The 25,590-nt window shown below is 38.1% G+C and overlaps 1 protein-coding gene across 3 annotated transcripts in view; it reads right to left on the bottom strand.

Moving 5' to 3' along the window:
* The window catches only part of FTO (FTO alpha-ketoglutarate dependent dioxygenase), a 424,741-nt gene that overhangs the window by 279,768 nt on the left and 119,383 nt on the right, over positions 1-25,590 (bottom strand). For all 3 annotated transcript variants that reach the window (XM_064383071.1, XM_012447942.2, XM_064383072.1), the window contains exons 3-4: positions 21,253-21,880; positions 4,645-4,788 (exon numbers count right to left, since the gene is read on the bottom strand). In XM_064383071.1, coding sequence (XP_064239141.1) covers positions 4,645-4,788; positions 21,253-21,880 — 772 coding nt within the window. The remainder of the gene's footprint in view (positions 1-4,644; positions 4,789-21,252; positions 21,881-25,590) is intronic.

Genomic DNA, 25,590 nt, shown 5'->3' with positions numbered 1-25,590 from the left:
AGGGTTTCACCATGTTAGCCAGGCTGGCTCAAACTCCTGACCTCAAGTGATTCGCCTGCCTCAGCCTCCCAAAGTGTTGGGATTATAGGCATGAGCCACGGTCCCCAGCCATTTTTTCCCACATTTTTAAAGAAAAAGATACCATGACTATATAATTAGTAGAGACAGCATGGGTCAGTGCAAGAAAGAATAGTTTTGGCCTCAGAAAAATTTGGATTCAAACAAAAGCTTCACCAGGTAATGTTGCCTTGAACAAGATATTATACTTCTCTAAGCTTCAGTTTCTTTTTTTTTTTTAAAGACTTTTATTGAGATTTAATTCATATACCATACAATTCACTCATTTTAAATATCTAATTCTCCTTTGAGCCAGAGCTGCAAAAAGAATATATATATATATATACATATATATATATATTTCAATGTATTTTAGTATGTTCACAGAGTTGTGCCACCATCACCACAAACTAATTTTAGAGCATTTTCATAGCCTAAAAGAAGCTCTGTCCCCATTAGTAATCAATCTCCATTAATTTTTTTTTTCGATAAAAAAGAAATGAGTGTCAGAATGAGAGTCTACTATTTAATAGCCCTGTAATAAGGAATAAACAAAATACATCAAATCTGCCAGCACAATGCCTGGACCTTAGTAGGCACTCAAGACATGCATTTCAAGTGAAGTTCAAGACATAAATGATAGAGGCAGACATAAATAAGCAAAACCTGGATGTAATAAGAAAGTTTAAGAGGTAGATAAAGCCTTTCAAGTACTCAGGAACCTGCTCGGATCCCTATCCTCAGAGTAAATTCCACAAGTCATGGCCTTCTCCTTAATTCTATTAAATAAAAAAAAAAAAAAAATCAAGTATGAAGTCAAAAAGCACAAGTTTGAAAATGTCAGCATTTGGGGGCATATTTTAGAGTAAAAGTTTCAGGAGGAGAGATACATCCTCACCCCTGCAAAAAAAAAAAAAAAAAAAAAAAAAATTGAATACAAGAAACAAAGAGTGCAGTTCCTGGGAAGATAACAAGAATGCCAGAAGTTCATATTGGACAAGCAGTTGAAACTATACTGTCATGTTTCTACTTTTCAAAGTGAAAATAAACATGACAGGTGCTCATTTGGCTGTTCAAGCACTTTCCACTTAAATAGCAATTCCTCAAGCTTACCAACTGCAGCCTGAAGTTATAATTTATTACTGGTTTCTGTATTATTCCCTTGCCTCGGCAGAAAGCAGAACATAGCACCTACATTTCAAGACCCATGAGAGGTAATAAAGCATAATTATTTTTAATTTATGATTAAGCCATAAATTATATGTACTTTACTTTGGTTGGTCATTCAGAGGTTGGGGAGGAAGGGAATGGGGTCAGAGAAAGAAATAACAAAAGCTTTTTCCTTTGAATAAAATGTCTAAATCAGGGCAAAATTGAGGGACACCTGGAGGATTTACAAAGATACACAGTTTCCAAGATCAGTCCCAAGAGAGCGCTTGGTTAAGTCGAAACTCCTAGAGGCCTCTGTTCTTCCTGCTCACAGGGCTACAGAATCCAACTAGAGTGGCCATGTTGAGTCAAAAAATAGAAGCATGGCAATTTACAGCTTCAACCACATCAAACATTTCTGTGCTCTGGGTCTTGCTGCCTCTAAGCCATAGGTATTTCAAGGAAGGTGAACTTAATCTATAAAAAAAAAACTACTGGCCAGGCTCCAAAAGTAAAACCGGCCTCAACCAAAGTAAGACTGATTACTACAGGGCTCTGATCACCAATGGACCAGATGTTAACTCTTCTCACCTTCAAGAATCCATTGGTAAAACCTCCCTTCCTTGTAGTTCTTATATGTGGCAAATATATATATGGAACAGTATTTTGCAAAGGTGACAAAACTCAGGGCACAAAGCAGGATACGAACACAGCATTCCGCATTCTTCCATCACCCACTCGCCTCATTGGTTCTCCAATATGCCATGGTCCAGATCCCACTCTTCACAAGTCTGCACTTTCAAATTAAAGCTTGCAAAGCCTGTTCCCATACATTTTCTTATTTGTACTCACAAAAACTCTGGGAAAAAAGTATCATTAAGCTCCCATTTTACAGTGAAGGCAGAGACTCATAGAGGCACTAGTAATACACAGGCAACTGACAATGCAGTGAGTCTCGGACCCGATTACCTGATAGAAATCCTACGGTCCTTTCATTACTCTACCCTAAACTGTCAACAAGGTAAAGCAAAACCAAAAAAGAAGGGCTGTGCATTTATATTTCTATTGCAGTTTTCTTTCTTTGCAGTGGAATTTTTACCTGGCAATTGAAGTTTTGAAACTGTTGATTGTTAAAGTAACAACAGATACTTGAAAGTGATATTTAGTTGGGCTTAAGAAACAAAAGTAAATAGAGCAGAGAGAACAGAATCATGAATGCTGTCATGTAAAGAATAACACTAATAAATTAAGGGGGGAAGAGGGACTGCTTTTGCCCCAAATGTTTACCTAGCACTCACCTTTGTCCTGAAATATCCCACCTCCACACCCAGCTCCTGGTTAATAAACATAATTTTGTTGATGTCCCCTGAACTGTATAATCTGTTCCATAAAAAACAAACCCACAGTTTGTCTCCAAGCCACTTTTAAGTCCCTAACTCCCTGGTTACATTCGGTCTATGGAAAACATCTGTGGCAAAGTAAATCATCCTACTCTGAGAAAGACCAGAGTGTATTTTTTTTTTCTCTGAGTGTGTTTTGAAGTCCTGGTTGGAAAATTAGTGAAAATTGTAAATCTGTTTGCAAATCTGGTCATGTCTAACTCTGAGATTAGGGCAAAGATTCCAATTTAAAAGTAAAACCGTGACAACCCTAGTTAAGCGTGTCCTCAGGCACTGCCAGCAAGGCCTTCACTCACTTCCACAGGCAGTGGATTTATTACAGCACCCGACACGTTCCCCATCAGACACCCCTGGAGTATTTACTTGAGACAGCAGGGTTCAGTCGGCACTTCCTCTGCAGACCAATATATTATTATAAATTGAGCTAAACTGTTTCCTTTTCATAAGTGCTATGAAGTTCAGATTTCAGATATCAACACGGGGCCGAAGTCCCTCCCTCTACGGGGCTCCTTATGCTATTTGGATTTAAAAGTAAAGCGAAAAGGCAGCATTAGACTATGGTTGCTTTTACTTTTTGAATTTTTTTAAAAAAGAGGTGAAGGAAGATTCATTTCAGAAATCAAATATGACATCCTAATAAAATATATATTCTAAATGCAGACTTTGGGATACACTGTGCCGTGTTTGGCACAGTTCAGTCGGATGCCAACTATATCACCTCCATCTAAAAATAAGACATGGGAAATCAAGAGAAGATTTTACATTATGTCTTGGATATCAGCTCCTATAAAATAACACTAACTTCTTCTGCTTATCATGTACAACAGCTCAAAGGGACCCAATGCATATTTTACAATGTATATTCATTATAACACAAAAATCAAATGAATGTCATTATTTAATATTTTGATCATAATCCCATTTTTTTTTTTTTTGAGATGGAGTTTCACGCTTGTTACCCAGGCTGGAGCACAATGCATGATCTTGGCTCACTACAACCTCCACCTTCTGGGTTCAAACAATTCTCCTGCCTCAGCCTCCTGAGTAGCTGGGTACAGGGCCCCCACCACACTTGGCTATTTTTTTTATTTATAGTAGCAACGGGGTTCCACCACATTGGCCAGGCTACTCTCAAACTCGTGACCTCAGGTGATCTGCCCACCTTGGCCTCACAAAGTGCTGGGATTTCAGGCGTGAGCCACTGCACCTAGCCTATAATCCAGTTCTTAAACCCTGAGAAACCTATAACTTTAAAAATAGAAAAGAAACAAACAGAACGTCGTTATCTTGTTTTCTTCCCTTCCTGAACAATTTAGTCCTAAAGCCATTAGGTGAGGCAGAGGCATCATGCCAGGGAAGAAGGTGGCACAGGAGCCCTGAGCAGGGGTCAATGCCGAGCAGGGTGAGGAGGGCATCCCCGTGGGAGAAGGAGGAGTGGCCTGACTGACAAGTAAAACTTGACTTGGATGATTTAATAGCTCTGATAAGAATCCAGAAAAATGATTACCATATTTGAGAAACTTCACATCTACTTAGAATAAAAAGAAAAACAACTTTAAAAAATTTAGGGCCAGGCATGGTGACTCATGCCTGTGACCCCAGCGCTTTGGGAGGGTGAGGCAGGTGGATCACCTGAGGTCAGGAGTTTGAGACCAGCCTGGCCAATGTGGTGAAACTCCATCTCTACTAAAAATACAAAAATTAGTTGGATGTGGTGGTGTGTGCCTGTCATCCCAGCTACTTGGGAGGCTGAGGAAGGAGAATCGCTTGAACCTGGGAGGTGGAGATTGCAATAAGCAGAGATTGCACCACCGCCCTCAAGCCTGGGCAACAAGAATAAAGCTCTGTCTCAAAAAAAAAAAAAAATTTAGCAATATCTCAAAAAAGAAAACCTAGTTACATGTTCTTATGAAGAAGTTTCATTATTAATATAAAATACTCCAAATGTTTATTTGATAACATATATTCAAAATATATATCCAATAATCTAAATTTAGACACTAGAGTTTCAATATAATTTTGATTTTCCAAAGATTACCAAGCATGAAATAGCAGTCTCCTTGGTGAAGGGGTATCGCCAAACCAGGGGTCTCTATGTCCCATGAGATCTTAAAACCAACATGCCAAGTATCAGGATCTCTGCCTTCGAGATTAGAGTCATCCTCACTTTCCACTTCTGGGCCTGCCAAAAGAGAAGAAAATGATCAGAAAGGAAATGTTAAAGCTTCTGGATTTTACAATGGTTATTTTAGAAAGAATTGACATTTTAATAAAATATGAATATTAAGTGAAATATATCTTTCCTTTATGTCATATTTTTACAAGATATGCTAGGATAGTTTTAACATGTCATTAACTTTTTTCATCAGGAAACCTTAAACAGGCCAGGTGTGAAGGCTCACGCCTATAATCCCAGCACTTCGGGAGACCAAGGGGGTAGGATCGCTTAAAGCCAGGCGTTCAAGACCAGTCTGGGCAAGAAATCAAGAAACCCATCTCTACAGAAAAAAAAAAAAAAGTTACCTTTTAAAAACAAAAAACAGATGTAAAGACAAAATATGTACTTAGGAAATAAGATAGAACATCACAGAACTGTCAGTTCTCCCTAAATTCATCTAGAAATTTGACATAATCTAAATAAAAAGATCAAAGGGATAGTTTTTCTAGGTGAATGGGGTTAATAACTAGAAAAGTTGTTTCTATAATACACATGGAAATATAAACAAGCAAAAATAGCCAAGGAATGTTTTTCTAAATATATGAAGTGCAACTACACATCAATAAGATAAAGGTCAATAGACAAATTAAAAACTGAGCATGTTATAAAGACATAACACATAAAAGGAAATAATAAACATATAAAAGTACGTTCCAATTTATTCATATAAAAATGCATATTAAAGCCAAAAGAGATAAGCTTTTTTACCTATCAAATCAGAAAAAAATCAGTTTCAAGACAATACAGTGTTAGTAAGAGTATGCAAAATGGCACACACACAATCTCTGTAGAGGACAATTTGGCAATACTATCAAAATTACAAATGCATAAGCTCTTTGATCTTTATAGAAATTACACTTTTAGAAATGTATACTAAAAGTCCTACATTCAGGGGTTGTAAAATGACTGTTGAACAAGTATATTTATTGTAGTATTGCTTATAAGGGCAAAAGATCAGAAATAACTCAAATGTTCATCAGTAGGTTTCTGGTTAAATAAATCAAAATCTCTCCAGACAATAAAATACTATGTAGTCACCAAAATAATGTGACTATATACTGATATGGACATATCTAATATATTTTCAGAGAAAAAAATATACTCTATTCATATAAAAAATAAAGTACAGGCTAGGTGCAGTGGCTCACACCTGTAATCCCAGCACTTTGGGAGGCCAAGGCAGGAGCATTGCTTGAGCTCAGGAGTTCGGGATCAGCCTGGATAACATGGTGGAACCCCATCTTTACAAAAAATAAAAAAAAATTAGTCTAGCATAGTGGCATGCGCCTGTGGCTTCAGCTACTCAGGAGGCTGAGGTGGGACGATTGCTGGAGCCTGGGAGGTCGAGGCTGCTGTGAGTTGTGATTACACCACTGCACTCCATCCTGGGCGATAGAGTGAGGCTCTGTCTCGAAATAAATATAAGTAAATAAATAAATAAATTTCAAGCACATATAATATTTCTGGAAGGGTACTCAAGCTGATTTTTCTGGAGGGATAATATAATATTGATAATACCTCTGGAAGGATACGCAAGACGGAATATAACATTTCTGGAAGGTGAATACTCAAAACTGATTTCTCTGGGGTATAAGACTAGGAGACACACCAAAAAAAGAAGGTATACACTATGTTTTGCCTATAATCACAGCCCTGCAGGAACAACCCTACCTACATAAAAACTTTTCAAAGTTAATTTAAAAAATATTTATTGAGCAATTACTATTTACCAGGCATTGAGCCCAGCACGGGGGATATGTCACTGACTGAAACAAAGAGCTATGTCCCACTGGAGCTTTTCCTTTTAGTGGAACTGTAAGTGCGCATCACTGATTACCATGAAGGGGACATTTTACATTTAAATTCCATCAAACTTTAAACTCTTGTACTAGACTCTGATCTTTCAGGGCAGAGTCTGTTTTGCTATTTCATCCACAATTATAGCCCTAGTAACTGGCACAGGAAAGGCATGCAATGAACACCATGGCTTGCTGAAACAAAATGTTCTTTTAGTTCACACTATTCACAGTACTTGTGATAGATGGTAGGGAAAGAAAATGTTAATTTGGAAGAAAAAAACAAAAAAATACCTCAAATTTAAAACCAAAGGAAATAAGAAAGCATGGCATTGCTGCTAAACTAGTACAGTCCTCAGTACTGAAGAAGTTTAGAGAAGAGAGAGGGTCAGCAACAGAACTAGAGCAGAACTCTTAGAGAAGGTCAAACCTGAAAGACTGGCAGAGGGTAGAATAAGAAGTAATGAGAGAAGACAAAACAACAATGCATGTTTTCCTTGGGCTGTTTCATGCACATATCACATAAACAGTTTTAAAAATGCATGCATCCCAGATGGCACACACAGAATCCCTAAATTCTGAACATCGTACTCTACAGTCAACTGTGCAGAAGGATCAAAGGCAGTAAAAGGAAGTAAAAAAAGGAACCCCTTTATAACTATTCATTCACATTAATTTGCACTAGGCATGGTGAAAATGAACAAATCAGAAAGCCAAGTTCATGGTCTCTGCAAGGAAGGAATGCTGCTAAGTAACTTTTAAGGACACATTTTACTATGGATATTCTTCAGCCCCCTAAGTTTGGTGTAAAATCTAATACTACCATATTAACAGAATCTTACCTTTTTTTCATACCTGTCATTCTAATACATGTTTTCTCAAGTACTTTTCAATTAAGAGCATCTTTTAATTGGGTTTTTTAAAGAATAACATTAAAAGTCCAAAGCCATTTCCTAGGTTAATCCCAAAAACACTTTTTTAGAAACCCTCTAGAAGGGGGATGATAAATACCTTAATATCAGGGGACATGACTGATTGGGTGATTGCGGCTTTTTAGAGCCCTAGTGGAGAAGAAATCTGAAACTTTCTCCAAGTTCAGCAGGAAAGAGTGTTATGATCAATTACTGATGTCTGTCATGGGCACTACAAGGGTTAGTCAGCGGCAGCACCAGCGCTAGGTAGTTGCTATCCACGTCTGATGACATTCTACAGGCACTTCTTATTTATACATAATACATCGTTGCACTTGAAAATACCAGAATTTGCTAACTAGAGCTCATGGACCAGAAAAGAACTCACAAAGGTGAGTAGCTTGACCTGCACCACATTTTCTTAACAAATCTAAATAAGTTGTCAACTGATAAAAGTTGCCTAAAAATCCAAATTCTCAGCTACCCTTGAATCACAAGGTCTGCTATCACTGAGCCAGTCACAAGTGGCTATAGGGAAGAAGTAGTTGCTCATTTTAGACAAAGGATGTGATCTCTGCCAGTCAGTCCTCACAGCCATTTCACCTTACTCATTTGAGGTACCTGCCTAGACCCCATAGCAAAGTCTGTGACTCTTGATCTAGGGCTGGTTTGCAGTGATCACAGGCAAATCAGTCCCATGACTTGCATTTGCAAAATAAAATTTAACTAGAACACAGTAATGCTAATTCATTCACATAAATAGCTGCTTTCAAACAGACAGCAAGGTTGAGTAGATAAGACACATACTATAAGACCCACAAAGCCAAAAATACTTATTTCTGGCCCTTCAGAAAAAAAACGTTTGTCAACCCCATTCGATATTTGTGATTTAATGTCTGCTGCACATTTTAGTAAAGAAGTTGAGGTTGCATAAACTAATGATGATGTAATATGACTAATACCTAATAATATAACATGACTAATGATATCATACAACATAATAAAATAATCAATGCTAAATTAATGATATCCAGATCACTTTAGCAAAAGAATACTGATAAATTCGAATATCAAAAATTATGTTGGCCGAGTCCAGTGACTCACGCCTGTAATCCCAGCACTTTGGGAGGCCAAGGCAGGTGGATCATGAGGTTAGGAGTTTGAGACCAGCCTGGCCAAGATGGTGAAACTCTTTCTCTACTAAAAAACACAAAAATGAGCCAGGCACAATGGTGGGCACTTGTAATCCCAGCTACCGGGAAGCTAAGGAAGGAGAATCACTTGAACCCAGGAGATAGAGATTGCAATGAGCAGAGATCACACCACTGCACTTTAGCCTGGAAAAAAAAATTATTGTTATATTTGTGATAACCCAAGACTTCAGGCTGCTTCATTCCAGGGGGCCCTAATGATGACAGATATAGCAAACAGCACAAGAAAAAAAAAAAAAAGGAAATATTTTAGGAAGGGTTTTTCACATGGTCAAATCAACTATAACTTCTACCATTGAAGTCCACACAAAATTTAAAAGAAATGAAAAGGAAAACAACTATAATGACTTTAAAAAGAAATAATTTTTTAACTACAATCAACAGTTTTCGGGAAGTTTTAATGCCACCGCGTGTGGACATTCTAACAAGTGGGAATCTTTATAGGCTAACAGTCTCCTTGACTACTTTCCCTCCTAACTTTCATCCTGGTACTCTTCTCAATCTGGCCTCAATAAAGACAATCAGAGACAATAATTGCAATCAGTGTTTCTTGATGTCTCCCCAAAATCCAGCACCTTTGAAATCTGCTCATTGAAATTATATTTTGGTGAGAGTTTTCCCCTCCTTGGGCTGTGTAGGGAGGAGGAAAGTACATCCGATAAATTTTTTATTGTGAAATACAGTGTTCTTACTTCTCAATGAAATCAACTTGTAATTACCTATAGCAACTGTAACTGATTACTCTTGCCCCATGTTATTTTGGCAACAAGCAGAGGCAACAGGTTCTTACTTGCCTTTAAGCCTCAATAAAATTTAAAAGATTTTAAGTACCTCAGGGTTTGGTGCACTCCCAGCTCCCACTAACCAAACTGTTAAATAAGAAGATGTGACAAAATACAAAAGACTGTTAAGTTTAAAAGTCAAATTTCAATTGTTCAAAACTTCCCCCAAAAATTAACCAATTCAGTGTTTTATACCAGCTAGTTTTTGAGAAGACATTAATTCTATTTAATAAAGGACAAAATATTTTGTTTACATTTTTAATTACAACCACTGCTCTATAGGAAACAAAGATTTAGAAGCCAGAGTGTGACAGTGGAGACTATGGAGATAATCGAATAAAATATATCACAAAAAATTCCGTACCATATTTAATAATATACATAATACTGCATTGCAAGAACTTCCCTCATAGGTTAAATATATATTCATCATCACCATACACTTTAAAATAGCTCTCCCTCCCTCATTCCCTCCCTTCCTTCCTTTCTGACACAGTCTTGCTCTGTCACCCAGGCTTGAGTGCAATGGCACAATCTCAACTCAGCCTCCTGAGTAGCAACGATTACAGGTGTGCGCCACCACAACCGGCTAATTTTTTGTTAAAAATAGCCCTATTTCTTATTCTCTATTCCTTATTTCCTTAGCCAAGAGCTAGGATATAAAAGATTCGTGGCTGGGCACAGTGGCTCACACTTGTAATCCCAGCACTTTGGGAGGCAAGGCAGGCAGATCACCTGAGGTTAGGAGTTCAAGACCAGCCTAGCCAACATGGTAAAACCCCGTCTCTACTAAAAATACAAAAATTAGCCAGGTGTGGTGGCACATGCCGGTAATCCCAGCTACTCAGGAGGTTAAGGCAGGAGAATCAATTGAACCCAGGAGGCGGAGGTTGCAATGAGCCAAGATCGTGCCACTGTACTCTAACCTGGGCGACAAAGCAAGACTTAACCTCAAAAAAAAAAAAAAAGATTCCTATTCTAATGATTACTTCCTCTGTTTCCTTAACTCCACACCTAAAGGAGCTCTAAGAAGGAGGTCCTTTCCTATCCATGTGGCAGATCTTCCGCAGGAGAAAGTCACAAGTTGTAGATGGTCAGCTGGGATGATGGAGTCTAATGATGCCTTACCTATCCAGTGCTGATCTTTGACATTCCCATTTCTGGGATGGGAAATCCATTTTGTAGAATGAAGGGAGCCAGAAGGTGAAAGGGGAAGGTGTAACATAGGGAAGACACATTCTAGGAGGGAAATGGCATGGTGTGTGTATAAGAACACGATCAGTTCTGGGTTGCAAGAGTGTCACATGAATGACATAGACTTGCAAGAGAAGAGCCTGGAGAGGTGGGCAGAGACCAGGACGTGGGTTTATGAATCATAGGAAAGAATCCAGAACTTATACTGGGGTCACTGAAGGACACTAAAGGCTTTTTCACAGGTCAGATCTGTTTTCAGAATGATCTCTCTGGAAGGCACAAGCTTCTTTATGCATAATTACTATACTTTTTCTAGACAGGTTCCCAAGGTAGTAACAAATAGATACTGTATAAGCCAGAGAGCATTTAGGAAACACAGCTAATGGACAACATCCCTAGGAAAGAAAGTTAGCCAAGGAGAAGCCTCCCTGCTAGAGTTCTAGAGTTTAGACATGCTTTCCTTTTTGGGTTGCAAGAAACAGGGAGTCAAGTCTGCTGCTGACACAGCACATACTCCTTCTCAGCCACGGAGCAATGAATGGTCTGAAGAAATGGAGAATTCAGAAAAGTCTAAAGGGGTGGGGGAAAAAGAACTAATCAGTCCTGGCTCAGAATCTATAACAAGAAGCTGCTCTCGGATGCCTCGAAACAAGCAATTCAAGACAAACGTAGTCCCTTGACACAGATAAATTGTAAAATTAATTATAAGGTTTCTAGGATTTCAGGCAAAATATTGAAAACTCTTTACAGAAAAATCTAAAGCCCTTCAACATGATGTCTGGCTCTGTCAGCTTTCAGTTTAAGCATTTGGGGAAAGAAATTTAAGATAAAAATATTCACATACAGAGGAGAACCTCATTACATCATGTTTCATGAACTTGGTAGAAAAATTGAAAAGTATGAAAAGGACAGAAACATTGCTACGGGGCCCTTAGCTAAAGCTTCAAAGTCACTATATTATCCAAAGTAAAATACAAAATCAGGAAGGGAAGCAGAGACACTTTCAAACAATATTCTCCAACCAGAGCTTCTAACAGTAGAGGTTTCAATTCCTTGGGCAACCTGAGGATGGTATAAACAGAGTTGTGGAGACTCACAGGAAACCTTTACATTGTAAATAACACAGAAACCAGAACTAAACTGGGTTAATCAAAAGAAGGTCATTATTTGTTCATCCAGCTTCAGGTAAAGCTTGATCCAGGGTTCAAAGTACCCACCCAATACCCAGTTTCTCTCTTCCTCAAAGCTCATGAAAAAGAAAGAATGGCCACAAAAGCTAGGGGCAGTCATTTGGGTGCCATGAGCTTGAGAATGGCCAAAAGAGGAAGGGGAAGAAATTTGAAACCGACCACATAATTACACTGGAACAAGGTCTACTTGAAGCCAGTGAGACTCCTGTTCTTAGGATGAAGTGAGTTAATTCCTTACCTTTTTAAATTAAGCCACTTTAGGCCTGGAATTGTTATTTGCTATCAAAAGAATCCTAATACTAAACAGAGACTACAGTTGCAGAAATCAAAGAGTTATTGGACAGTGGCCACAATGTAACTGAATAGTACAAACTCCTCAAGAACAACAAATACTTAACTGATTTGGGGCAACAAAGACTCTTTTTTCACTATATGCAGGTAAAAAGAAGGATGAAGACACAAATTACATCTTTAAGGAGCTTACAAGTCTAATTCAAACACACATAAAACTATTTATATATGACCTTGGAAGTCAGGAGAGTGTTTACTGCTCAAAACAACATAAGTTTGTTATCAACTACCAAAAGCATTACCTGAAAAAAAAAAAATAGAAACGATTGCTTGTAGAAATGAAAATGGGAAGAAAAGGCATAAATAAATGCTGGGGGTTTTTTCCTTAACAAACCTTATAGGAATATTTGACTTGTAAAAATTATATGAATGAATAATTTTAATTAAAAACTAAAAATAACACATTATTGAATCACTGATGCTACGTTCTTAGCACTCTACAAGTATTTAATTCTCACAATCTTGAGGCAGGTACTGCTCTGATCACTATTTTACAGTTGAGACACTGGAAGCAAGTACTTCTATGATGCTGGTATGTTGCATTTCTTGATCAGGGTGCTAGGTACACAGATATGTTTACTTTATGGCAATTCTTCAAGCTATATGTTTATGATATATGTTATATTTCAATAATGAAAATTCAATAGGCCAGGCGTGGTGCCCCACATCTATAATCCCAGCACTTTGGAAAGCCAAGGTGGGCAGATCATCTGAAGTCAGGAGTTTGAGACCAGCCTGGCCAATGTGGTGAAACCCTGTGTCTACTAAAAATACAAAAATTTGCTGGGTGTGGTGGGCCACACCTTTAATCCCAGCTACTTGGGAGGCTGCAGCAGGAAAATCACTTGAACCTGGGAGGCAGAGGTTGCAGTGAGCCGAAATTGCGCGACTGCACTCCAGCCTGGAGGACAAGAGCAAAACTCCATCTCAAAAAAAAAGAAAAAAAAAATCCACAGACAGGTTGGAAGATAAAGTTAAGAAAATCGCCCAAATATTAGACTAAAACACACACACAAAGACTAAAAACAAGGGAATAAACAAGAAAACTAGAAGAAGAGTCCAGAAGATTCAACAACTAAATCATACGGATTCCAAAGTGATGAGACAACTGAAAAGGAGAAAATAACTAACAAAGCGATTCAAGAAAATATCCAACAATTGAAGGGCATGACTGAAAGCCCTACACAATTACAGTAAAATGAGTGAAAAGTATCACTGTGAAATTGTAAAACATTCAAAAAAAAGATCCAACAAAAAAGCGACATAAAAGCGAAAAATTCAGAACTCTTAACATGAACACTGTAAGATAAAAGACAGCAATGCAATGTCACCAAGATTCTGAAAAAATTATCATTTCCTACCAAGATTTTCATACCAGAAGTACCTACATATGTCAAGGTGGAATAAAGATAATTGAAGACACTTAAGGTCTCAAAAATTTACCTCCTAAGCATCCTTTCTCAAGAAACCATCATAGGACATGCTCCACCAAAATAAGAAAACAGGAAAGAGCAACGCCAGATTGCAGGAATGTGAGGAGTCCACAGAAGAGAAGTAAGGGAATCCGCTGGATTACAATGAAGAGATCACAGAATGGGATCCCTGTCCATCAGGCATAGAACACCACATTGGAGCAGACAAGAAGACTCTGGAAGACATTTCTCCAAGAAAATGAAATGGACAGAATATCTGATGGTTCTGAAGCTCTTGAAAAAAGGAGATTTGGTGGAGAGCATGAGGTTTAATTGGTCATAACTACACAGAAAACTATACAAATAAACAAAAAGAAAGACTACTATTAATGCAAGGAAAAAAGTTGAAAACAAAAGGGTAACAAATCACAGGTTCTGGAAAGCATTCTATATATATGATAACTATAAGGGCTGAATACTGATATAATCAAAATTACAGTAAATCTATAATGGGAATCAGAAGTGTGTACATGTGTAGGAGGGCAGGAAGAAAGAAGAGAGCTTCACCTTCCATATCAGGAAGCCAATATATAATATTCAAAACAATATAACTTTGTTATCAACTACCAAAAGCATTACCTGCAAGAAAAGAGTAGAAATGATTGCCTGTGGAAATGAAAATGGAAAAAAAAAGGCATAAATAACTGCTGGGTTTTCTCCCTTAACAAACCTTACAGAAATATTTGGTAAAAATTATATGAATGAATAATGTTAATAAAAACTAAAAATTACACACTATTGAATGCTTACTATGCGCTGTTAACGTTCTTAGCACTTTACAAGCATTTAATTCTCACAATCTTGAGGTGTACCACTCTGATCACTATTTTACAGATAAGAAAACTGTGTCACAAAGAATTTAAGTAACTTGCTTAAGGTCCCATAGCTAATTAATACCAATACAAATGATGTCATCCAGTAGTATAGAATTTAAGTGCCTAATCAGTGTCATAGACAGTAAAGTCTATTACACTCTAATTTGTTCTCTATCCCTTGATTGTCACATTAACATATCATTAAAAGTTCAGCTATTCTTGAAGAAAATATTTGCAAGTCATATATCTGATAAGGAATTAATATCTAGAATAATAAGGAACTCACAAAACTCAACAACTAAAAAACAGCCAAATTAAAAAATGGGCAAACAACTTGAATAGACATGTCTCCAAAGAAGATAAATAAATGACTAAGAACATGGAAAGATGTTCAACATCATTAATCATTAGGGAAATGCCTATCAAAACCACAAGGAGATATCACTTCATACCCATTAGGATGGCTGTTATCAAAAAACAGGGAACAGTAAGTGTTGACATAGATGTGGAGAAATTAGAAACCTGTGCATTGCCAGGGAGAATGTAAAATAGTGCAGTTGCTGTAGAGAACAGTACAGCAGTTCCTCAAAAACATCAACATAGACTTATCGTTTGATCCAGCAATCCCAATTCTAGGTATATACACAAAAGTACTGAAAGCAGAGACCCACACAGATGTTTGTATACCAATGTTCACAGCAACTTTATCCACCATAGCCCAAAGATGGCCATTATGAGTAGCTGATGGATGAACTGATCAACAAAATGTGGTATATTCATACAATGGAATATTATTCATCTTTAAGTAGAAATGAAATTCTGATACATGCCATAACATGGATGAATCTTGAGGGCATTATGTTAAGTAAAATAATTGTATTAGTCCATTTTCATGCTGCTCATAAAGACACATCTGAAACTGGGAACAAAAAGAGGTTTAATTGGTACTTACAGTACCACATGGCTACGAGGCCTCAGAATCATGATAGGAGGCAAAAGGCACTTCTTCCATGGTGGCGGCAAGAGAAAAATGAGGAAGAAGCTAAATAGGAAACCCCTGATAAACCCATCAGATCTTATGAAACTTATTCACTATCACAAAAACAGCATGGGAAAGACCAGCTTCCATGATTCAACCACCTCCTCCTGGGTGCCTCCTACAATATGTGAGAATTCTGGGAGATACAATTCAAGTTGAGATTTGGGCAGGGACACAGCCAAACCGTATCAATAATCTAGACACAAAAGGTCAAATATTGTATGATTCCACTTATATGAGGTACCTAGAATAGTCAAATATAATACAGACAGAAAGCAGAACAGTGGTTACCAGGAAATGAGAAAAGGAGAAATGAGGGGTAACTGTTTAAATGGGCACAGAGATTCGGCATGGGATGATGACCATCAAAGTTGTGAAGATGGATGGCGATGATGGTTCCACCACAATGTGAATATGCTTAACACCACTGAACTGTACAGTTAAATATGGTTATAATGCTAAATTTTATGTATATTTTATTACAATAAAAAAGGATAAAAACGAATGACCAATTGATATACATAACAACATGGATGAATCTCAAATAACTATGCTAAGTTAAAGAAGCCAGACAAAAAAACAATGCATATATATAATTCCATCTGCAAAAAAATTCTAGAAAATGCCAACTCATCTACTGACAGAAAACAAATTGAGGTTGGCGCAGTGGCTCACACCTGGAATTCCAGCCCTTTGGGAGGCTGAGCCAGGAGGATCTCTTCAGGCTAGGATTTCAAGACCAGCCTGGGCAACATATTGAGATGCGATCTCTACAAACAAATAAAAAACAACTAAAAAAGAAAACAGATCTGTCAGGGAGAGGAATTGCAAAGGGGCACAAGGAAACTTCTGGAACAATGGGTATGTTCATTATTTTGATAGTGGGGACAGTTTTAACAGTTCTGCTAAAACCTATAAAACTATCAATGTTCCATTTGTATAGCTTATTGTATGTCAATTATTCCCGAATAAAGCCATCCACAGAGAAGGGAAAATGCAGCCATTCTTATAGGCTTTGCCTTCTCTTGACAAATGGGAGACGTCACTGCTGGTTATCCTTTCTCACCAGTGCTGAAACACTGCCACTCTCTTTGTTGGTAAAAAGTTACAGGACTGTATTTACACATTTCTCCCCAGCTCTGCCTCTTCTAATCTAGATGATCATATCCTCAGTCTGGATTACTTTGGTCACCTCTGTAAGCTCTCCTGTTTCTGGTGTTGCTTCCCTTCTTCTACTCTGCAACGGCTCCCCATCTCACTCCAAATCCAAACCTACTACTTTGTATTCTAACATGGCACCCATTTACTTGTCCCTCTGTCTTCCCCTCTTCTCATTCTATTCCATCCACACTTGCTTCTGAAACATCCCAGTCATGTTCTGTCTTTCGGCCTTTGTGCGCCCACTTCAAATTTCTAAATGGCTCATTCTCTCCTTCCAATCTGCATAAATGTTACCCGCTAAATGAGGGGTTGCCTGGCTCTCCTATCTAAAACTGTAAGATTACCCCCACCCTTGTTACACAATCTACTTTTATTTTCTGTTTTCCCTTGCTAGAATGTGAGCATGATGAGGGCAGGGATTTTTGTCTGTTTTGTTCACTGTTACATGCTCAGCAGCTAGATAACTGCCTAGCAAACGGTAGATGTTTATTGTTAAATGAATAAAAAATTGAATAGGCACCAAAAAAAATGTAACTTTGTAGACCAAACAAGTTTTTTTCCTCCCCTTTGGTCTTCTTGTGAACCTTCTTGGCTCTTCATGAGAGACCTTATTGTTAAATGAATAAATAATTGGATGGGCTACCCAAAAAAATGTGACTTATAAGACCAAACAAGTTTTACTGAGCAGTATAAGTGATTTCAAAAATCATTGACAAGGCAAAGCTAGGTCAAATAAGCTTTGCGACTTTAGATAGGGATGCTGAGAAGCTAAGATAACATTAAACATCACAGCATTTTTGTGAATACTCCAAAACTCCAAGCTGTAATTATAAACTAGCTTTTCATGGTCTCAGTGATGAGCTGAGAAATATAGAGATTTATGTTAAAATAGAGATTCAAGAATTATGGGAACAAATTTCCATCCTTAAGAGGATGCAATTTTTCCCAAATCAAAGACATGAATGGAAATCCTAGAATTCCAAGTACACTATTGCAAAGTCTCTAATTTCTAGCCTATCACATTCTCAACAGGAAACATGGATTGGTCTCTCTTCCTTTTGTGAGCCTTCCTGACTGTGTATGGGAGAACTGGAAAATAATGTCAATAATATGCAATACTTGACACTAGTTTAAAATCTTAAGAATTGCTTTTCTAGAAAGATAATTTTACAGAAAATGTTTCCTTCCATACAAAGAAACAAAAATGGTAGCCAATAGTTACTGTTGATCTAAGAGATGTTTCCAAAGGTGTTCCAGTCAAAAACAAGACGCTGGACCATATTAAACATTGGGTTTTTAATGCCTTCCCCGCCAAAGTTCGTTTCTTATAGCTAGGAGTAACAAGCAATTACCAGCAAAGCTGGAATAGGAAAATCAAATATTCTGCCTATTTACATATGGTTCCCTGAAGCCATTCCTGATTAAAAATTGTACCATTTCAATCTTCCTACTGGAGATATCTATTAACTAGAACTGCATGTGAAAGCCAATGAATTTAGTATATAATTACACGTATCCTATACAAATTACTTCTCAATGACCTCTACTCATGAAAATAAACCAAAGAGGGATGATTGGCTCATTATAAATCTACAAGAAGATTTCCCTGGGAAAAGGTATTGAGAGCAGAGTCTTGAAAGATCTTAAGCTTCAACTCAATTTAATTTCAGCAGGAAGCAATCACTTCTGTATCTGAATTCCCAATGCATTTTCTGTGAACCTCTCCAGTGGCAAGGAACTCTCTCCAACTTAAATCCCTGCTCTTGTCACTAAGTAACAATGTGACCTTGGGCAAGCCACTTCCCTTCTCAGTGTTTTCATTTATAAAATGAGAGGCTAGAATCAAGTGATTTCAAAAGTATCTTTCAGACTCAATGTTTCATCATTTCATAATTATCATGAGAGCCCACCACTGATTCACCTTTGGAGTTCCCATACGACATAAAACAGCTAATTGACAAACATGTTCAAGGACACAGAAAAAAGTACAATACTCTGAAATGTCCACTCTCTGTGACCTCCTTAAAGCCTTTCTCAACCTCAACCAAGATTTTAAACTAAATGGTTCCCTTCAAGTCCACCTTTGCCATAGTTCTGCATTCTGCCAAGGATTATAAGATCAGAGAACTAAACAGATATCATTTGTCACTTAGAAGACATGCACCACAACAGAGTTTCAAGGCACATGATTTGTACTCCATCTGACCCAGAACCACACACACAGCCAGATACCTATAGAAAGGTTCCGTTTCATCAAATTAGTTAACCTAACGCATTCCAATCATCTCAGAGTATGTGATAGAAGGCTACAGCAGACATGGGGGAGAAGTAAAGCTGGAGAAAGGAAAGCATCAGGACCTGCAAGAAAAAGCAAGTAGAACATTCCCTTAACCATTCCAGAAGGTGGACATTTTAAAAACCCAGATCCCTGAGGCAGCTACACTGCTGGGATAAGAAACACCTGCTCATAATGACATAGCCTTAGGTGTTAAGATTCTGAAGCCTGGATATCTGTGCTCAAATCCTAACTCTGATAATTACTTGCTGCATTACCATGAACAAGTTAATCAACCTTCTATGACTCAGTTTCCTCATCTGTAAAATGAGGATAGCAATTTACTACTTTGTTCTTTGGGTTGTTGGGAAGATAAAATGAGTTAATACATACAAAATGTTCATAACAGCATATAGCACATAGTAGGTGCTCAATAAATGAGCATTCCCAGTATTGCTATTATTATTAGAGTACTGAGAGTTTCTTGGGTTAAGAAAACAAAGGAGTTTGCACCCTGCTATTACAGATTCAGATTCTGCAGTTCCCTCTTTCAGGTGATGACTGCAAGTACCAACATTTCTATATTTATATATAATTTATATTTGTATACTTTATCAGTCTTAATTACTCCTGAGCATAGAATCTATTCATTAGACATTAAATTCCTTTCTGAAAGATAGTCTAGGTTTCAAAAACTACTTGATCACCCACGCAAAGGGTGTACAATAGGACTATTAAACTGGAGGGCTGAGAGTAATTGGGAGCACAAAGACATCTTTGTAGAGCTTTGTACTATCACGTACCACTGCTTCAGGTTTGGAGAGTTGTCTCCTTAAGAAAGAAACTAACTCCATTATTCGTTCACATCAGAGTTCTTGGATGTGATAGTTCTTAAATCCCTGGCAAGTCCTTATTAAAGATCAGAGGATCTCGGTTCTTTCCATTAGGACAGCATTAAATCCCTTCAAGCGATTTTCTTAGGTCAGCATCGTTATTTGAAATGCCAGCAAAAGAAGTGAAATTTCCAAATGCTAAACGAGTTCCTTGTTTCGGACTGAAGACACAAGGTAAAGTTAGAAAAAATATTAGTAGTCCTGAGGAAATTTTTGAGACTAGGAAATTGTAAGAAATTTAAAGAATATTTTAAAGATCCTTTTTTCTCTTAAATCTCTTTTCCAAAACAGCCATTTTGGTAAACAAAAAAACAAATAACAACAAACAAAACTCCAATCAAACAACTAGAGTAGTCGGAAAAGTTCCAGTCATTCCCTGATGGGATAACTAGAATTCTGGTTTTCCAAACATCTTTCTGGGAACCAGGCAGGAGAGGTAATACTATGTCTTGTATTCCTTTGCCAAATAATCAGGCACAAAAGAAAGTCAACAGTGGTCATGCTCTCCTCGATCTGTTCAACTACCATTTTTGTAATTCTGTTCTAAGGAATAATGAGAGCCATAAACACACAGAAACGATAATAGAAGAAGGGAAATTTGGGTGGGTTACTGAGAGGTAGCCTATGATCTCTGTTCCAAGGGATTATATGTCAGAAAATGCAAAAACAAGTCTACCACAGCCACCCGACAAGGTCTAAAACTGCAGAACTGGGTAAAGGGCTAGGGAGTTTCCTGAAAATAGAGGCCTGTCTGCTTCCAAAACCTACCTCAACTGCTTCTGGCAAGGAAGAACAGTAGCTACAAACTATATGAAGCCAAGAACAAGTCCATATTTGACAAATCACACCCATCAAGTTAGTGATGTCAACCATAATAAAATATTTTGGCAAGCCTGGAAATGTGCACCTGTGGGAACCTGGAAAGATTTGACAGATTTTTGTTTTCCCAGCCCTTTATCAGCAAGTTAATTATAGCAACTGTACAATCTCCTCTGAGCTCTAGAGAAAGATAGTTGGCTGTATGAAACCAAGAGGCTGCTCTCCTGGGCACACATGAGACAAATGACAGTAATGCTTACGTGTGAAAATATTCTGAGTACAGTGTAACAATGAGCCAGCTAGCATGCCTAGATGAGAAAGAGGCATATTCTGCAGACATACAGTGTGACAAGACTAAAAAGGACACATGTTACACACACACACACTCACCCACACACACACATGCATGCACATACCACACAGGCAAACACGCTCATGTATATGCACGTGTATCTCCAGAGCCTAAACGACTGGTCATATTATTACATACAAGGCTGTTTTTCCCAGGGCAGACCGTACCTTCACAGCTGTAACTGTACACTGCCACCGCTGACCTGTCCACCAGATTTTCATCATGATGCCAGCTCACTGCCATTTTCCCCATGCCAAAATAAGGTTCCTCTTTCAGGTATGGCATTTTCTGAGGATCCATGAAATTCAGCAAAGTTACGTTGTATGCTGCTCTGCTCTTAAGGTCCACTTCATCTTGTCCATCGTAGGATGACCCCATCCCAACCCTGGGGAAATCCGCAGACATACACAATGGCACAGCATCTTCATTAGCCTTCTCTTTGGCAGCAAGTTCTTCCAAAGCCTGGATGGTTTCTATCTGCAGGTAGTCATTTAGCTTGAGGAAGGTCTCACAAGCAGTGGCTATTTCAGCCTCTGTGTGTTTTATATTAGACCCTTTCACCGGCCAGGGGACCGTAAAGAGCCTGGTGTTCAGGTACTTGTAGGTGCAGCCCGGATTACCAATGAGGATGCGAGATACTGGAGTGAGCAGATCTTTGCCTTGGATCCTAACCAGGTCCCGAAATAAGCAGCCATGCTTGTGCAGTGTGAGAAAGGCTTCTTGAACCTCTTTATGGAGCTCCTCGGATACACTGCCAGCTTCTCGGAGAATTAGTTTAGGATATTTCAGCTGCCACTAAAACAAAAGCAAAGCAAAAACAGACGTTTATGAATAGACGTTCACAATTTTATTATTTCCAAAGTATGTTTCTTTGTAAGCATTTGGGGAGTTGTTGGGGGACTAACTGGTGGTATTTCTAAACAGGATTCACATCTTCCTAGTCCCAAATAGAAAACCAAATACAACAAATGTCATCAGACTCTACAATCAAGATTTTCAAGTTCAAGCTCAAATTACTAACAAACTTTAATAAAAAAATAAACAATAATAATGTGGGTCCTGATACCCCAGGATTACTCTGTGACTACTTTTTCTCACCCTAAATCTCTTTCTAGCCTTTACCCCTCCAGAAAATACCATTTTATTAACTGCTTATTATCTACAATATTTATTAAGTGCTTACTATGAACCAAATACTGTCATAAATTATTTGTGTGCGTTAGCTCATTTTAACTTTATGTCTAGCATTATTATCTCCAGTTTATAGATGAGATCACTGAAACACAGAGACATTAACAATTTTCCCAAAGTCACACAGCTAGTAAATTCTGGAGCTGGAATTTAAAGTCCCTGGGCTCCAGAGTCCAGCTGATTCCAGGGCATGAATTCTTAACTATAAGAATGCATTGTCTCTCAATAAATAACAAACTGGTTTCTGCTTAACATTTTCATGAAAAGAGAACTCACTTCTCTTCGGGAGTTAGACGTTAAGTTCCATGAACACAAAAGCCATGGCAATGTTACTTATGTTTATAATATGAGTGCCCAGAATTTACTCAGTAAATAGTAAAGGAATGAATAAATGGAATTGTGAGGGATGAATGAGGTGTTATTACACTGCAATTCTAGAAAGTTCTAATAATTCTACTGGTTCACTGGTGGAGAGTAATATTAGTCAATTCCCTCCCCTAATACAGAATACATGGAATTATTCATGTAGGTTAGGACTACATTAGCTTCTCAGCTACCACTTTCCTTAGGCCTTGACATGTGAATTGGTGTTAAGCTGGAGTTTCCCGATTCTGTATAATGCAACTGATTTATTTCTAACCAAATCACAGGATTTTACATTTACCCATGTAACGTTTGATCTGATCTGTTCCTTGCTAGTTTTCAGCTGTCTTAAAGGAGTCAGACATAATCAACACATTAACCTATCCTCCTTGCATTGTGCTGCCCACCATTGTTAAGACACCTTCCTTCTGTGTCTTCATTCGGTAATTACCATTCATATTATAAGACCAGTATTCTTCCATACATTGTTTTTCATGCAACATCTGTTTATTGAGCACCTATCACCAGATAGAAATAAGGTCCCTGCTCTCACGAAGCTTTCTACCAAATCAAGTAAACAGATAAAGAAAAGCAACCCCAAATTTTGTTAAGTACAAAGACAGAAACAAACCAGTAGGAAATCTTATTAGAGCAGGAAGAATTCTCTAAGAAGACAGGATTTAAGCTCAGATCTTCAGGAAAAGAAGGCACCAGAAATATGACAAGCCGGAAAAAGGGCTTCCCAGAAAGAGAGACCAAAGAAGCCAAAGGCACTCAGGAAAAAGACCAGCCTATTCTAGGGACAAAAAAAAAAAAGGTTGGTTTTACTAGAGCAAAAGAGCCAAACACAGTAACATGCGACGAGGAGGCAGAGGATGGCAGAGGCCAGATCACACACAGCCCTGGAGGTCATGGTAAAGAATCTGGAACTAACTCTAGATGCACCGAAGGATTTCGAAAGGAGAAAAATAACTTGATTTACATTTTATAAAAATCGCTCTTAGTTATAACATCAGGCATGGATTGGAAAGAGGCCAATGTGAGTGTGGAATGTGCTATTACAATCATCTGGGAGAAAAGTGAAGACGATCTGGACTAAAATAGAGCCAGAGATAAGTGGACAGACAAAATACATACTTTGTAGGCAGAACAAAAAGATATGCTTATGAATTAGATGTAAGGGATAAAAAAATGATAGAATTTTTTTTTGAGATGGAGTTTCACTCTTATTGCCCAGGCTGGAGTGCAATGCTGCGATCCTGGCTCACCACAACCTCCGCCTCCCGGGTTCAAGTGATTCTCCTATCTGAGCCTCCTGAGTAGCTGGGATTACAGGCATGCACCACCACACCCAGCTAATTTTTGTATTTTTAATAGAGACAAGGTTTCTCCATGTTGGTCAGGAAAGAAGTTAAGGATACATTCTGGATTTCTGGATTTAACAACTAAATAAACAATTTATTGTTTTGTGAAATAAGGAAAACGGAGGCAAAAGAGAAATAGTAGAAAGAAGAAAAGGGGGAAATGAAGAGTTCACCCTGGATCTGCAGCCTTGAAGATACCTATGAAACCTCCAGATGAAAATAACAAGGAGTAACTGGATGTACACATTTACAGCTCAGAAGAGAAAGTAAGGCAGAGGAACGTAATGTGAGAGTGATCAGCTCAGAGCTGGGTTTTAAAGGCCTGGAAATGAATGAGATCACCTAGGGAAAAAGGAAAAATACCAAAAGGAGACTAAAGTTATTTCCTGAGTCACAGCAGAAGCCTCAACAAAGGAGAACCAGCAGAAAACCAGCAGTGTATTAATGCAGAAGCTAAAAGAGGAGAGCATCTGAAGAAGGATGGGGTAGTAACTATGTCAACTGCCACTGAGAGGCCAAGTGAGACGAGGACAGATGAACAGGTAGATTTGACAGCGTGGAAACCACTGACGACAATGGCAAGAGCAACCTCAGTAGAGTGGTGGGTTGGAAGTCAGATTGGAGTAGATGAGGATGGAATGGAAAAGGAGGAACTGAGATGGCAGGTAGAGCTGTCTCTGAATGCTTCTTCCATGAAGGGGAGTAGAAAAATGGCTCTTTTGATAAAGAAGGATGCTAGACTAAGTGATACTCTCTAATGATAGAAGACACTAGAAAACACTGGAGTTTCTCAGCACACTCATGAGAATGATACAAGAGAAAGAGGTTGATGATGCAGAAGAGAGAGCGCAAATGACCAAAGAAGCGGAGACCTTGAGTGTCTACAGCAGTAGCTCCCAAGTCGGGTATGCAGGGATTTGTAAGGTGATCCGTAGAGTGGTGGGGCACAGAGAAGAGACAGTAGAACTGCTTTATTTTTAATACAAAATGAAAGAAATTAAGCATTATTAAAATATGTATGCATATATATATATACATATACACACATACAAATAAGTTTAACATGAATATTATTATAAAATATACAAAAGTACCTGAGTCCTACTACCAGCACACTACCGGTGGTGTGCTGGAGTCACTCCACACCGGCTCATGAGCGCACTGTGTACAAGTCTTTCCAACTGCACATTCAGTAACACCATGATGGTGGCTTGAAACCGTCCATGGTGAGAGTATTTACATTGCGGAAATCAAAAAACACTAAAAATCAAGGCTGGTTCTTTTCCCCTACAGACCACTTATTAAACATTTTCTAGGATGTCACTGTATGTGCTCAAAACTTGTCACTGATAAGAGTATGTGATCAAAAACATTTGGATAGGAGAGAAGATACCTCTTACATTGGAATAGGCTAGAAGGAGAAAGAAGGTATAAATTCACATAGGATGAGAAATTTACTAGTAGGCAGGTAAGTAAGTTCTAGGGTTTCTTTTGGAGGGGGTCGTGGTTAGAGAATGCTTTGATTTTCTCAGTGAAGTTAAGGTGAATCATTAGCTAAGAATGTATCCTGATCATTAGAGCTGTTTG

Source organism: Aotus nancymaae, unplaced genomic scaffold (genome assembly GCF_030222135.1).
Source record: "Aotus nancymaae isolate 86718 unplaced genomic scaffold, 86718_ANA_hifiasm-v0.15.2.pri h1tg000030l, whole genome shotgun sequence".
NCBI classification, from domain to species: Eukaryota; Metazoa; Chordata; class Mammalia; order Primates; family Aotidae; genus Aotus; species Aotus nancymaae.
This window is presented reverse-complemented; position numbering and strand designations above follow the sequence as displayed.